The sequence below is a fragment of the Lontra canadensis genome, unplaced genomic scaffold (genome assembly GCF_010015895.1).
Source record: "Lontra canadensis isolate GAN:19392208 unplaced genomic scaffold, GSC_riverotter_1.0 scaffold14, whole genome shotgun sequence".
Lineage (NCBI taxonomy): Eukaryota > Metazoa > Chordata > Mammalia > Carnivora > Mustelidae > Lontra > Lontra canadensis.
Genome location: NW_022631008.1, coordinates 2,666,093 through 2,681,597, shown reverse-complemented (window position 1 = coordinate 2,681,597; position 15,505 = coordinate 2,666,093). Strand labels below are relative to the sequence as shown.

General features: G+C 43.5%; 1 protein-coding gene across 1 annotated transcript; it reads right to left on the bottom strand.

Annotated features, from left to right (window-relative positions):
- Window positions 1–245: 245 nt before the first annotated feature.
- PRSS35 (serine protease 35) lies at window positions 246–14,274 on the bottom strand. Its single transcript, XM_032858031.1, has 2 exons — window positions 14,260–14,274; window positions 246–2,092 (listed from the first exon to the last, which is right to left on the bottom strand). The coding sequence occupies exon 2, from the start codon at window positions 2,071–2,073 to the stop codon at window positions 835–837; it is 1,239 nt and encodes a 412-aa protein (XP_032713922.1). The 5' UTR covers window positions 2,074–2,092; window positions 14,260–14,274; the 3' UTR covers window positions 246–834.
- Window positions 14,275–15,505: the final 1,231 nt, after the last annotated feature.

The following is a 15,505-nucleotide window of genomic DNA, read 5'->3' as shown; positions in this document are numbered from 1 at the left end:
AGTCACTAGCTTTGTTTATAAAGCTTGCTGGATCTTGTAATTCTTTTTTTTTTTTTAAGATTTTATTTATTTATTTATTTATTTATTTGACAGATTTCAAGTAGGCAGAGAGGCAGAGAGAGGAGGAAGCAGGCTCCCCGCTGAGCAGAGAGCCCGATGTGGGGCTCGATCCCAGAACCCTGGGATCATGACCTGAGCCGAAGGCAGAGGCTTTAACCCACTGAGCCACCCAGGCACCCCTGGATCTTGTAATTCTTAAAAACAACAACAACAACTAAACCAAAGTTTCTCAGACCCAACAGAAAACACTATATAAACACGGAGGGCATGAGCTGAATGGGTCCATCTCCAAGTAATACAGCCTGTTGTAAGTTATTGTCTTTACCCTGACTCTAATCATGTTACCATCTGTACCTATATATGCAGTTTCACATTTAATATGCAACTAGCAAGCACCCTATTAGATTCTTGATAGAGTAGGACCCTGAGAAAAAGTCCATTAAGAAATCACATATTATTTATGGTACCAGTCTGAAGTTTTTAAAGTGTCTAATCTTAGGAAGGCAGAAAGAAAGAAAAGACTTCCCTCAAATGATACTTATCACCATGTAAAGAAGAATATATACTTGACATTGAGGTGCCCATCTAGTTTCGGTTATTTATACCTAAGTATTTTTTAAACATATGAAAATCTTCTAATTTTGAAAAGCCAAATTTATAAAAATGTTGATAGGGTTCAAGTCTAGGCATGACCTAGGAAGTGATCTTGCTACAATAATCATAGCTGGTGTGCTCTGCGACTTAGATGATCCATTGACTCGTTGCAGATTTCTGTTAGCCGTAAGTACAATTGGCATTATCTCCATGAATCCAGAGGCAGATCTGGGCGTACTTGAGGGGAGTGATGCGCACGGCCACGTTGTAATCCTTCTGCACGCCGTGGACATCCACCCACTGGTGGCCCGAATAGACCGCAATGATTTTGCGCTTCCAATTCTTTTTGTTTGGCTCTTTCAGACGCAGATAGACCCCGGAACCAGTGGAGCCGGACTCGGCGTCGCAGTATTGATAGAGGAGATCATTGGATTCATCAGACACACTACAGAACCGGTAGACTAACTGATCGGCCCTATCATGATCAAATCCTGAGAAGTGGATCATTCCCCCAGGCAGCTTCTTGATGGTCGGACTGATTCCTAGTTCCATGTATTTCTTCTTGTGAGCACGCTTCAACTCCAAAAGAGCATAGTCATAGTCCAAAGCCGCGTCCCCCTTCCCTCCTCTAGCCCAGCCTTTGGGAATGTGGGTATTCTTGACCCGGGTCCACTGGAAGGAAGGCTTCCCCTCAGCAACTCTCTGACCCCGACGAGATTCCTTTCTTCTTCTTCCAGCCTTGGTTCTCTCCAGATTGTCTTTGGTACCTTCTCGCTGGTCACCACCATTGGCTTCTCTCCTGCTCCTCTTAGAACCTCTCCGCTTCTTGCCACCACCCTTATTTCTCATCTTCAACAATCCTACCCTTAGCTTTTTACTCCCTTTGATGTAGTCCTTTCCATCATGCACACAGTGGGCAGCTGTTAGAACGTGGCTGGGGGAAATGAGAATTCCACTGCAGCCCGTGGAGAGCTTCACAGCTGTGTTGAAAGGGAAATTGGTTAAGAACTTTTTGTCCAAGATACTGAATCTGCTGTCTGTGCCGTACACCTGTCTCTTCCTCCTAAGAGATGCCCCTTTCCTGCTGATATTCTGAGTGGGATCAAGGACCACATCTTGAACTTTCACTCTGGTCAAGGTTCGGGTGCCATTCTCGAAGATAGTCTCATAGGAAAGAGAATCTTCCAGATCAGAAAGGCTGGGAGCTGGGAGTTCTTTCTGGCATTCAATACCACACACTCTACCGAGCACCATCTTAGCATCTGCCTCAAAGGTGGGGCTGGTGAGATGGAAAGTCCTTTCACTGATCACCCGGGGTATTTTGCTCAAGTGCCACATAAAATCCTGTTCCATTTCTGATCCATCAATGAGGGTCCACCCAAGAGTGAGAAATATCCAGCAAAATAGCATACTTTCCATTTTGTTCTTCTCTTTTGTCCTTAAAGATAGAAAAAGAGAGAGAAGCTTTATAATGTCCTCTTTTTAAATATGTTACCCATTTCATTTAGGCCTTGAGTCCCTAATGTACCATCACCACAACTGGGAGTCCTTATTAGATTTTACTGAGATTAGATAAACACCCTGCCAAACAGGCTCACACAGACTTCCAAAATTAGTAAATTGCATTTCACCCAATCTTCCTTCCACAAACTCTAACCCACCTTCCCCTACCCCCACATGCCACATCTACCTCTACCTCCCCAGACAGCCCAACACATGGGAAGGTAATATGGGGTGGTGAACTGGGGTCCCCTATTGCCTGAGCCACTCTCTCTCTCTCTCTCTAGATCTCCTACAAACATATTTCCAGGTGATTTAGAAACAAAGATGGCAGCAGATATCCAGAATTTTCCCCTGCTCTTACCTCTTCAAGAGCAACAATTACAAATTCCTCATCACTAGAGCATAAACGCCTAGCACAGAGCTCCAAAAATGTTCATTATAATACAGTGAATTTCCTTAAACCGTGGTTTGCAGACCAAGCTGACCAGTGGTGTGACATACCATGCACTTTTCTTAAAACCAAGTTGTGCTTGGAACTACCATCTAAGCAAAGCAACATACAAGAAGTGCCTTACAGTAGAACTTCAGACTAAAATTAGTTGTGGGAATTTAAGGCTGTGGTTCTGAATTTGCCACTTGGGAGAACATGATCCTGATTAAATAGAATCCCTTTCATCATTAGTCTCATCATCTAAGAACAGTGCCTTGTTCAATATTTTTTTAGTTGCCAGTGTTTGATACATTATATAATACTCCTATTGTTTACATCTTCTTGCCCTCTTTTCCTGCTTCTCTAGGCTCACTGGTATGTAAAGCTATTTCATAGAATTGATGTTTGCCAGTTTCTGCTTTGTGTGGGTAAGGGACAGTGGGAGCATTCTTTAGTCTTTTTTTCCATTTTATTTTATTGTATATTATTTTATTTCTTTTCAGTGTTCCAGAATTCACTGTTTATGCACCACACCCAGTGCTCCATGCAATACGTGCCCTCCCTAATATCCACCACCAGGCTCCCCCAACCTCCCAGCCCCCTCCCCTCCAAAACCCTCAGTTTGTTTCTCAGAGTCCACAGTCTCTCATGGTTTGTCTCCCCCTCTGGTTTCCCCCAACTCACTTCTCCTCTCCTTCTCCCAATGTCCTCCATGTTATTCCTTATGCTCCACAAGTAAGTGAAACCATATGATAATTGACTCTCTCTGCTTGACTTATTTCACTCAGCATAATCTCCTCCAGTCCCACCCATGCTGATACAAAAGTTGGGTATTCATTCTTACTGATGGAGGCATGATTCTCCATTGTATATATGGACCATATCTTCTTTATCCATTCGTTGGCTGAAGGGCATCTTTGTTCTTTCCACACTTTGGCAACTATGGCCATTGCTGTTATGCACATTATGTATCTTTGGGGTAAATACCCAGCAGTGCAATTGCAGGGTATTAGGGTAGCTCTAATTTTAATTTCTTATGGAATCTCCACACTGTTTTCCAAAGTGGCTGCACCAACTTGCATTCCCACCAACAGTGTAAGAGGGTTCCCCTTTGTCCACATCCTCTCCAACATTTGTTGTTTCCTGTCTTGTTAATTTTGGCCATTCTAACTGGTGGTATCTCAATGTGGTTTTGATTTTAATCTCCCTGATGGCTAATGATGCTGAATATTTCATGTGTCTGCTAGCCATTTGTATGTCTTCTTTGGAGAAGTGTCTGCTCATGTCTTTAGAGCAATTTTGAACTTCCAGGTCACTACTATTTGTGAGCTATATTCTCTGAGTCATTTTAAACTAATAGTTAAAATATCAAGGCTTAGCATATGCTATTCATTTTATAGACAGCTGGGACAATTCCAGGTTCGATTATTCCTACAAAGCTTTTATCTTGATGCTTTCTGAGAAGGTTGGTTTTTGGTTTGGGTTTTGGCATGGTACAAAAGCTAACAAGAAATGTTAGGAAAGGTCCACAACCCAGCAAAAGATATGGAGCTCTGTCATGACAAGCAAAAGTTATCTCTGAGGCAGGGCTGAATATGGCATCTCTCTCTCTCTCTCTTTTAAGATTTTATTTATTTGAGAGAAAGACAGTGAGAGAGAGCATGAGCAGGGTGAGGGGCAGAGGGAGAAGCAGGCTCCCCGCTGAGCAGGGAGCCCACTGTGGGCTCGATCCCAAGACCCTGAAATCATGACCTGAGCCGAAGGCAGCCACTTACCTGAGCCACCCAGATGCCCGAATATGGGCATCTCTTGACACAACAGAGTTCATTTGGCCCATATACAAGTAGAGAAGTTTGTTAACAACACTAATGGTATTCTTTTGATAAAACAAAAACATATGCTATATGAACCACTTTATTGTTTAAACATGATATCTTCACTGAAACATGACATTACAAATTTGTATCATCACGTATAAACTTTACCATGATTTGCATCAGCAAAATTATACAGAAGTTTCGCAATTTCCATTTTTATCTACTCATACTTGCACACAGAGCAGTGGTGATTCTGGTTAATATTAGACTGTCTTGTTTGCTGAATAGCTTGTAATTTGTTTTACTTTGGAGACAGGGCATTCTTCCCTACAGATGATGGATATCATCAAAAAATCAATAAAGAATATTATTCCAGAAAAAAAACCACACTCATGTCCCAATATTTTCTAATCATCACCATGGCAAATGTCACTTTATACGAAGTAGTAAGTATATTGGCAGTGATTTTGTTGAACCAGCTAGTATTTTCTTTTATCTCCAATGCAGTTTTTATAATGACTATTTCATCAATTTTATTTCATTGAATTGGAGTCAAAAGGCTAACAACTCAGTAACTCTACTGAGGCCTTGAAATCATGTTTTAGTGGGTAGTTCCCAAGAAGAAATATTATGTCTTTGTCTAAAAAAAAATAAATAAATAAAGCTAAAATCAGAGAGTTATTTGCTGCCTCTTTGCCTAACAACAGAGCAAAATAAATTATTTTTTAAAAACGTGTGTACGTGTATATGAGGAGAGGAGATGCAACATGGGGGGTTAAGGGGGTAGGAGAAGAGTAAATGAAACAAGATGGGATTGGGAGGGAGACAAACCATAAGTGACTCTTAATCTCACAAAACAAACTGAGGGTTGATGGGGGTAGGGGGGACGGGAGGGGGGGTGGGGTTATGGACATTGGGGAGGGTATGTGCTATGGTGAGTGCTGTGAAGTGTGTAAACCTGGTGATTCACAGACCTGTACCCCTGGGGATAAAAATATATGTTTATAAAAAAAAATGTGTGTATGTGTATTTGATACTACCTACTGATTCTTAGCAAAATTTCAATCAAGAAATTTTTTTTGTGTGAGTGACACAATGTTTAAAAATTGACTTTTTTCATTTATTCCTTTATGACAACAGCTGTCCATTGTGAACTAATATAAGAATACACCAAAGAGGGTAGCCAGGTGGCTCAGTGGGTTAAGCATCTGTCCTTGGTTCAGGCCATGATCTCGGTGTCCTGAGATGACTGGGGAGTCTCTTTCTCCCTCTCCCTCTGTGCCCTGTCTCAGGCTTGTGCTCTCTCTCTCTCAAATACACAAAATCTTAAAAAAAGGAGAAGTTGATGAAGACCACAACAAAGAAGACAGCAACGAAGGGCACCTGGGTGGCTCAGTCAGGGGTGGACAACTGGCTCTTCATTCCAGCGTAGGGCTGTGATCTCAGGGGACCTGGGATCGAGCTCTGCAGTGGGTTCACCGCTCAATGGGGAACCTGTTCCTCTCCCTCTCCCTCTTCCTCTGCCCACCGCCCCCCAACTCACACACATGTACAAGCTCTCTCTTGCTCTCAAATGGATAAATCTTAAAAAAAAAAAAAAAAAAAAAAAACCAAAGACTGAAAGTCAGCCAAACAACCATGTTGAGAAATGCAAAGAATCATTCTATACATTTCAACCCTTGATACTAATGATCCCTGGAGTAATCGGTGTGGGAAAGGCATTCCTAGGCCAAACAGAGGACATCTAAATCATGATCCTGTGATACTGTTTCCCCGACTAGGTTTTATTTTTTTTTCACTGCTATGCTATTTGGCCTTACAACTAAAGCTCGTTAGGGATTAGAAAGGCAGAATGCAAATATTAAATGGCAACAGACAGGATGATCTTTTGCTACACAAATCATTGAATTGGAACATGAATCTCAAATATAGAAGTTCCCCTACTCTTTCCCAAATAAAACACGGGCTCTGTGCCATCATTCTCTAGGTAGACTTTGAAGAAAGCCCCATGTCATGGTTAATTGTATATGTCAACCTGACTAGGCCAGAGGGTACATTATTACCCAGAGGGTAACATTATTCTGGGTGCATCTGTGAGGATGTTTCTGAAAGACAGCAGCATTTGAATCAGTAGATGGGGTGAAGCAGACTTTGCTCCTGAATGTGGGTGGGCCTCATCTAATTACTAGGCCTGCATAGAATGAAAATGCAGACCCTCCTGTGAGGAAGGGGGACTGACTCCTCCTGCCTGCTTTGAGATGGGACATTGTTTGTTGTTGTTGTTGTTGTTGTTTTTCCTGCCTTTGGACTCTAAATGAAACATGAACAACTCAAAAGAATGTTATAGTTTGTTAATAAAATTCCATACCTGTGTATGGCAAAATAAACTCTCTTTATCAAAGGATACCCAGATTGCCCTCTCAGATCAACAGTGTCAGCTTCATCTGGGATCTTGTTAAAAATGCTAATTCTTAAAGCCGAACCCAGAGCTCCTTTACAAAACTCTCCATAATGAAGGGGAGAGGAGGAAGGAAGGTGAGGTTCTCAGCTACCCATGTTTTAAAGCTCTCCAGGTTATTCAGATATTCAGTAAAGTCTGAGAACCACAGTAGCAGTAAAGGCCCTGGGGCAGCCTCCCGAACCACACCCTAGAAGGCAGTTTCTCCGGGGATGACTGCTCAACCAAGTTCCAAATGACCTCTGCTTCCTCTTCGTGTACAAAACAAATTTATTCTAAACTTCGCTCTTTTACTGCGTTAGCAATTGTTACTATCAAATGGTTCAGCCATTAATGAAGAAAAAACATACTTTTATATAATAAGTTAATAATACATCCAAAAAGATTAGAACTCACTAGGCTGGGGGGAGGAGAGTGGGAACTACAGGCTTCCAGTTATGGAATAAGTCTTGGGAATAAAAGGTACAGCCAAGGGAGTCTAGGCAATGGTATTACAATAGCATTGTATGGTGACCCATGGTGGCTCCACTGTGAAGAGCCCAGCAGAGCTGAGAGAATTGCCAAATCACGGTTCTATGCTGGAAACTAGGGCAACATGGCATGTCCGCCATACCTCAACTAAAAAACATTCAGTAGGCTTGTAGGTAATGCTTCCAACATCCGATGCTACAAATCAGGCATGAGCTTGGGTTTCCCAGCCCGTCTGGTGCCCTTTGAGGGAGCAATGCACCACAGGAAAAAAGGCAATGCCCACATCTGTCCTTGGGCATGGGAAGGGCAGTGCTTTATAATGGGACCTCAGAATCACAGTAATAAGAGGACATGAATCTAGTTAGCCTGTCTAATTTGGCCTATAATTTTAAACTGGACAAATGTTTAAGGACACTTGCTTTTGGAAAATCTAAGTTTGCTTTGTGGTTAACGGTCAGCGTAAGGTAAATGATAGCTCTTACTGATAGAGCAACCCATGGTTCACTGGACACATCTCCACGGGCCCATCATCCAAAAGGCATCAGCTCATTGATATAAAGATCTAAGTCCCTACTGGCAGGGCAGCCCTAACATTTTGAAAGCTTTAAAGTCCCATGTCTTCCCTCATCCTCCTTTTTCCTGTTTTCCGTTATAATTGTGACCTTGACTGTCGTTTTCCAGATGCCTTGGATTCGGGGCTTCAAATTCCAATTTTGGTTAACAAAAGTGAGGTTGCAGTCATGGGTCTCCACCGTGAGTCAGCATACACACAGCTAATTATGGGTTGGCTCAGGGAGACAAACGGAGTGGAAGAAGGAGAATCAGGATTTTTGTAGATGAAGTCTTACCAATGGAGCAGCTGTTATTCCACCTTCGTACTTGGTCTATGTTAATAGAAACAACCACACTAATCTACAAGAGACAACTTCCTATCGCTGCTTGTTTGCTTATTCTTTTTCTTTTTTTAAAGATTTTATTTATTTATTTGACAGACAGAGATCACAAGTAGGCAGAGAGGCAGGCAGAGAGAGAGGAAGAAGCAGGCTCCCTGATGAGCAGAGAGCCCGATGATGCGAGGCTTGATCCCAGGACTCTGGGATCATGACCCAAGCAGAAGGCAGAGGTTTAACCCACTGAGTCACCCAGGCATCCCATTGTTTGCTTATTCTTTCTCAGAGGTGTGGCTGTGTTAGTATTTAAAATACAGGAGCCTCTGAACCGGCATAGTGGTTACGTGTATTGACCAGGGAGTAGAACACTTGGGCTAAGTCTCAGCTTTACCACTTCTCAGGCACATGAATTTGGGCAATTCCTTAACTTTGGTTTCAGCATCCTCATCTGCAAAGCCGGGAGACTAGTAATCTCTACCTCAGAACATAACCGTGGGGATTAAGTAAAATAATGTATCCAGAGAATTCTCTCTGAGCCCAGAGCGTAGAAAGCAGTCAGTAATGGGTGCTTTTGTAATTATTATTCTACCTTAATGGGTGGGTGAATTAATATCACTTTAAAATAGCTTATTACTTAAGCCAAAGCTATAGCACTCAGCTTTCTAAAACTAAACAACCAAATATTTTGATTTCAGGATAGTTTCAGACACACCCTCAAACTCCCTTTTTCTTTGTTTTGTTCGGCTTTTTGCTCAAGGACAGCTACATTTTAGTGACTTCCCAAATGAATGCTTTCCTAATTACTCATGTCTGTGAATATCCGTGGCTTTGCAATATATTTTTCTCAGAGCTATTAAACTTAAGTGTGATTAAACATTACCCAGCCACAGAACACTCGAATTGCATTTCCTGTGTCTTACTTATAACCTGGACCTATATTAGGAATTCTAGAACAGCCTCAGACCCTCAGCCTGAAAAGAAACAGAGTCAATGTCAAAATAATTACTCCAAGAGGGTGGTTTACAGCAAAATAAACACCTATGTTTTTTAATGAGTCTATCTAGAGTGTATAGAATTTTACTATGGGACAACATAATTCTGTTGTAAGACTCAGTACCTCTCCTGTTTTGGGGCATTTTTTTAACCTGAGAAGTGTATCATTTAACTGAAGTAGGACAGGCAGACTAATGAAAGATTAAATGATTACTCACCATATTAAATATTTCAAATGAATTACTTTTCCTGTATCTGAAAATAAAAATATGGACTTACCATCAAGAATCTGCACTATGGGGGCACCTGGGTGGCTCAGTGGGTTAAGCCTCTGCTTTCAGCTTAGGTCGTGATCTCAGGGTCCTGGGATCGAGCCCTACATCAGGATCTCTGCTGGGCAGGGAGCCTGCTTCCTCCTCTCTCTCTGCCTGCCTCTCTGCCTACTTGTGATCACTCTCTCTCTCTGTCAAATAAATAAGTAAAAAACCTTTAAAAAAAAAAAGAATCTGCACTATGTAAGATGATAGATATGTTAATTGTCTTGGTCGCAGTCATCATTCACAACATGTATATATATATTTATGTATACACACACGTATATATATTTATACATATGTATTTAAATATTTATGATGTGTATATATTTATATATATATATAAACATGATGTACGCCTTAAATATATTTTTGTCAATCATACTTCAATAAAGGAGGAGGAAAAAAAAAAAAGAATTTGCATGGAGCTACCCTCCCTCACCAGTAATAGACTTGCCCTTACTCATGGCTGTCTTTGTACCTGGTCCGTGTTATGTATCACCATTGTCCAAGTTCATGTGAATATGGTGCTGCCATAGTTCATGCCATAACTTTGCATGAAACTGTTACACATTGTCCAGGAGTGGTGGGCGTCAGGGACTGCTCAGATCAATGACCTTGGAGGGCTAACACCGTCTTCTGCCTCATGTGTTTGTTATGACACAGAAACGACTGCATAGCCGCTTTTGACAACATGCCTGTAGCTGTCCACCTCTCCAGCCAGCTGCCCCTCCCAACAGCACTGTCTCCAGTCACACGCCACACACACGCGGAAACACGCACTGCCGTCCTTGCTCCTCCCTCTCCTTCAGCCTCCACCTGCCCGGGAAAGATGGACACACAATGGATAGACACCGTGGCCTGGCCCAGACATTGTCAATCACCGTGGACCAAAGGGCTGGTTTAGGCAAAAAGGCCGCTGCACGGGGGGAGGAGCGTGAGCAGAGAGAGAAAGCAGGTGCGAGGCGGGCATCGCGTGGCTTAGGTTGTCGAGAACACTTGGAAAAGCTTTAATAGTCACTCTCACAAACCTGGAGCAGGGGTATCTTAAAAAGTCTAATTCTCAGCCCACTTGAGGCCCTCACCTAGCGTTAGTGATGAGAAAGTAACAGTAACTAGTAATCGGTTACTAGTAACCGACTGATGTAAGTAACAGTAACATGATGTAAGTACTGGTAACTAGTAATCGGTGATGTAAGGTGTTCAGGAATTCTGCAGGCAATAGGCTTTGAGGGCAGTATGAGTTTCAGGAAGGTTATTTAAACTCTCCCAACATTAGTTCCTACATTGTTTAAACAGGAATGAGATCTGAGAGTCTTTTTGTGAGAAACTACTCTGCTGTATACAAACCCAATGCCCAAGCACAGCAAGCATCCACAGTGACAGCGATCACTATGAATGTCAACCCACAGGAACCAAAACATAGGCAGATATTTACAAGGAATCTCCTACATCTCTGACGGCCGTGCACTTCACTGTGGTATGCCCAGAAATGGCTCCCGAAGAGAGCCACATACCTGAATCCGCAGCACCTGTGAATGTGTTCCTCCTAGGGTTAGCGAGACTGCATCTGTGACTTCCTGAAGCTTTCTTACAGGAGATGAGCTGTAATTATCCAGGTGAGGCCCAGGTAATCACCGGGATCCTTATAGGGAGGAGGGTCAGTGTGGGCGGCCTCTAGCACCGGCAGAGGGCAAGGGAACAAATATCTCTCCTTGAATTCCCAGAAGGAATGCAACCCTGCGGACCCTCTTGACACTTCTGACCTCCAGAACCGTAAGATAATGTGTTTTAAATCTCTACATTTTTTATCATTTTTATAGCAGCAGTAGATAAAGATAAGAGTCTAGTTTTTGCAACTGTCTCTCCTGGATGTTTACAAAGAGTAAGTAGGGAGTGACATCAAGTAGGAAAGGAAGTTTGGTTCAGAGGCTTAGACAAATGAAAAATTTCATGTTAAGGAAAATGATACAGTCATGCAGTTTTCCAACTAAAAATAGAAGAGCGTGTTAAAACTTTCTGGTGGCCATCGTAGAGAGAGACAAGAATTGGAACGGGTAGATAAATTTGTTTATTCGACAAATGCATACTGAGTCCTTACTATGTTATGCACCATTTCAAAGTTTCTTTCCTTGTTTGAGAACCTCTGTGATAATCCTCCCGACCTGCGGAGCTGGAAGGGAACATTTCTAAGATACCACTCAGCTCGAAAGTCTCAGGCTAAACCACCAATGAGAAAACACCTAACTTAGTCATGAGTGATCCTGGAGAAAATCACTGCTCCCCTCCCCGGGATAGGAACTTTCCTGCTGTTCGCAGTGACACCACTAGATGGCACCGCTAGCCCGCAGAAGGCCAATCTAAAGCCCTGCATTTGAATTGTTTACATTCACTGAGCTATGATACAGAATTTATTTTGAATGCCTGTAGGACTCAGCAGGGGAATAAGTCCAATTGGCTAATACTATACTAAATGGTTGTCACATATGGAATTTATCACATTTAGAAAACCCATCTACAGGCCACAGAGCCTATCCTTATGAACTGAGGGCTGATGGTGCTGTCTATAGCCAGACAATTTTCTGGCAGGTGGGCTTTCCAAAACCCATCCTAATGCCAGCACCTTTCCACTCTGACCTACAGCACTGCTAAACAGCCTCTGAAAATGTGCTGCATGTCGTTTCGACACAAAGGAAAATCTTCAACTTGCCAACAATTTCACATATGTTTATCAAATACTTTATATAATCCATTACCAAAGGATAAGCTCTCCGTGACTCAATGCTGAAAATAAATCGCAAGAAAGTTCATTGACAGTGTGCCAATTTCTACTCAAAATACCATACCATAGCACTATTTTCAAGTTTAGTTTCGGGGATGGAGACAAAGTAATGTCTGCTTTAAAAATTTGGCAGTCCTTGAGGGCAGGAAGATGGTAAAGTTACAGAGTTGATTATTTTACAGTGACCCACAACTTCTGTTTCTCATCACAATAAAAAATAAAACCTCTTTTGTTTTTTCAGCTATTTTTCCAAGACATGGACATTTCAATTTATGGAATGGATATGCTGTGTGTAAATCAACTTTGGGGTGAATGGCACTACGGGAGCCCCAAGGGAACCCTCTGGGGGCTAGCTCATACACAGAGATAGGAAGCCCACAGCATATGGCTCCTGGCTTCGTTTTTATCTTGTGAGTTGGCCTTTCAGAGCAAAAAATACATGTAAATGTATGAGCTTTGGTACTCTGCAGGCTTTAAAGCATCTTAGGATCACGATGTTGTTGGCTAGTTGCAGGTCAGTTTAGTTATTTGAAGCTTTGAGGGGGAAATGGGGGTTAAGCGGAGTTAGAAAATAACTTTTATACCACTAATATGGCTTTGCCGTTTCCCAACCGCTCAGCTCAGATTTCTCATTTCAAAGTTAACTCAATGCCAGCTGAGGGGCTTCAGCCTCCAGAATTCCAAGTCTGATCCTACTGTTAAAATGCAATATGCTGGCCTTGGATATTTGAGCACTGGACAGAGAAAGATAAATAATTGACTCGATGGGGAAAATTAACTCACATTAGCAATAGCTTATTTTAACATATAATGAGCACATCCCATCTGCCAAGCACTAAGCTAAAAACCTCATATTTAAAAATATGAAAATGAATCTTAAGAGTGTACAGGTTTCTGAGTTGTATGCAAGAAAAGTGGGCAGAGTGTCCATGCTCAAGCTCCTCTCACACTAAAGGGGCTTCTCTAATTTCTCCTAGTAAAAATAAAATTCTGTATACTTGGCCTCTACTTTCAAGCCTAGATGTCTCACTTGGCTGGAACTTGGGACATTCTCCCTTCTAAATCATAAACCAGATTCTAAGCATAATTCTCCAGGATTCTATGACTTTTAGAATATTCTGTAGAGACAAATGTACTGGGATAAAATGAGAATTAATTTTAGAAGTGAGAAGGATTAATAAAAGGGGAGGGATGACTAGATAGGACAAGCAGCCCCTTTTCAAGTCTGTGATGGTGTAAAAAGGCCAAAGGAAGCTGGTGGGAGTGTTCCTACAACTTTTCAAAAACTTCAATTGTGGAAAATTTCCCAACTACACAGAAGTAGAGGGAAAAGTTAAAATAAATAAATAAATAAATAAAAGAGGAAAAAACATAACACCATACGCCCATCACCCAGCTCCAACAATTACCAATATTTTGCCAATCTTGCTTTGTCTCTCCCCCCTTACTTGAATTTTAAAGCAAGTACAAGACTTTTCCATTTCACTTCAAAAATGTTTTTCATTGCTCCTTTTGCTGACTTGTGCAGCCAAGCTGATGAAAGACAGACAGAGGGACAGAAAGTCAGAGAGAGATTCCTCACTTTCATAGTAACCCTACCAAAGAGGCTTTCAACCAGAAAGGTTTCCAAGAATGGCTTTACACCTTTTTCAACGGCATCTGTTAATAATCATAAAAATAAAGAGGGTCCCCTCTCTGTACTGCTTATAAGAAAGAATTCCTTTTAGGGTCCAATGCAAACACTGTTACTGTTAATATTCAACTGTGCAGAGGGCGGCACACAGTTGCCTATGGGGAGAGTAGTTTCTTGGAGGACTTGAAGTGCTAAGTTCGATCCCTGTCTTTGGAACCCTTCAAAGAAGCTCTCCTCGGGTGGGTCTGCCTTTCTCAGGGAAATGTCCAGAATCTTGGGTTTTGCCCTGTCTGCGGGGGTGGCTCCGTCCTTACCTGCGAAGCTTAGTCGGTGCTTGGGGCGCTGCCCAGCTTGAATCAAAGCTCCCCCCAGGCGGTCAGAGCGCTGGCCAGGGCGGCCGGGGGGCTGCTGCCACGAGCCTTGCGGACCCACCGGCACCGCCAGCAGCTCGTGGCGGAGACTGCCGCGGAGGCCCGAGGCGAGCTGTGCGCGGGCCGGCAGATGGGAGGGGAAAGGGGGCGATGACGCCGGGCGGACGCAGGGGGGAGGCATAGGAGGGGAGGAGGTGGGCTAGAGGAGAGGCAGGGAAAGAGGGAGGGGGAAGAAACCCGGACGCCGGGCTGGGCCGAAGGAGGGGGGTTCCTCGGCGGCGCGGAGCAGACGGGCCACCACCTCTCACCCCAGCATCTCTGTCCCCAGAGTGAAAGAACGGAGCACCAGGAAAAATGCGTGAGTCGGTTCACAAGAGATGGCTGTCCCCCGAGGGTGGGCATCCCCCGCCTGCTGTCTCGAGAAGAGACTTGAAAGTTGGGGAGGAAGGGTGAGGGGAGTGCGTGGGAGTTGTTCATTGAGTCTCACTACCTCGCCTCTCGGTCTACACCCCAGCCATCCCGAAGAACCAGAGCTGTTTCCCCAACCCCATCCCAAGCCGTCTCTCCCCGGGGATCTTGCTTCCTGGCGCGTATCCCCCCACGGGGCAGAGCCCATGCGGGGCAGTGGGCTGGGCGAGGGCTGCGTGTAACCTCAGGTGGCTGCAGGCGCCCTCCCGGGCGGGGCTGCGGGCTCCCGCCGAGCGTCCTGTGCCGCCGCCAGGGGGAGAGCGTCAGTTTCCCTCCGTCCAGAGTCCCATTGGCTTCACCAAGAGTTTCCGATTCTCGCCTACTTCTGTCCTCCGGGCGTGCTAACCTCGTCCTTTCTCACGCTCTTCTTCTCCTCCTTTGGCAGACGTGCCTCTCTGGAGTGCGGACCACCTGGGGAAGGGAGTCTCACTGATTCCACATCTACTAAACTGCTACTGGGCCGCAGGTCTGCGCAAGATGCACCCAAAACTGGGTCCTGGCCCTCCCAAGTGGGGAGAGCAAAGAAGTGCACAAGTATTTATAACACAGGGTCTTCGCATATTCCATAACACTTGGCTCATTAGTGGGTTGTTGCCTTTCTCGAGTTTCTGTGTATTTTTTTTAACAAAATGAGATCAGAATTGATCTCATACAAAATATATGTATTTTACACACACGTACGCATATAATTTTCCCTTTTTTTTCACTTAGCATTTTCACA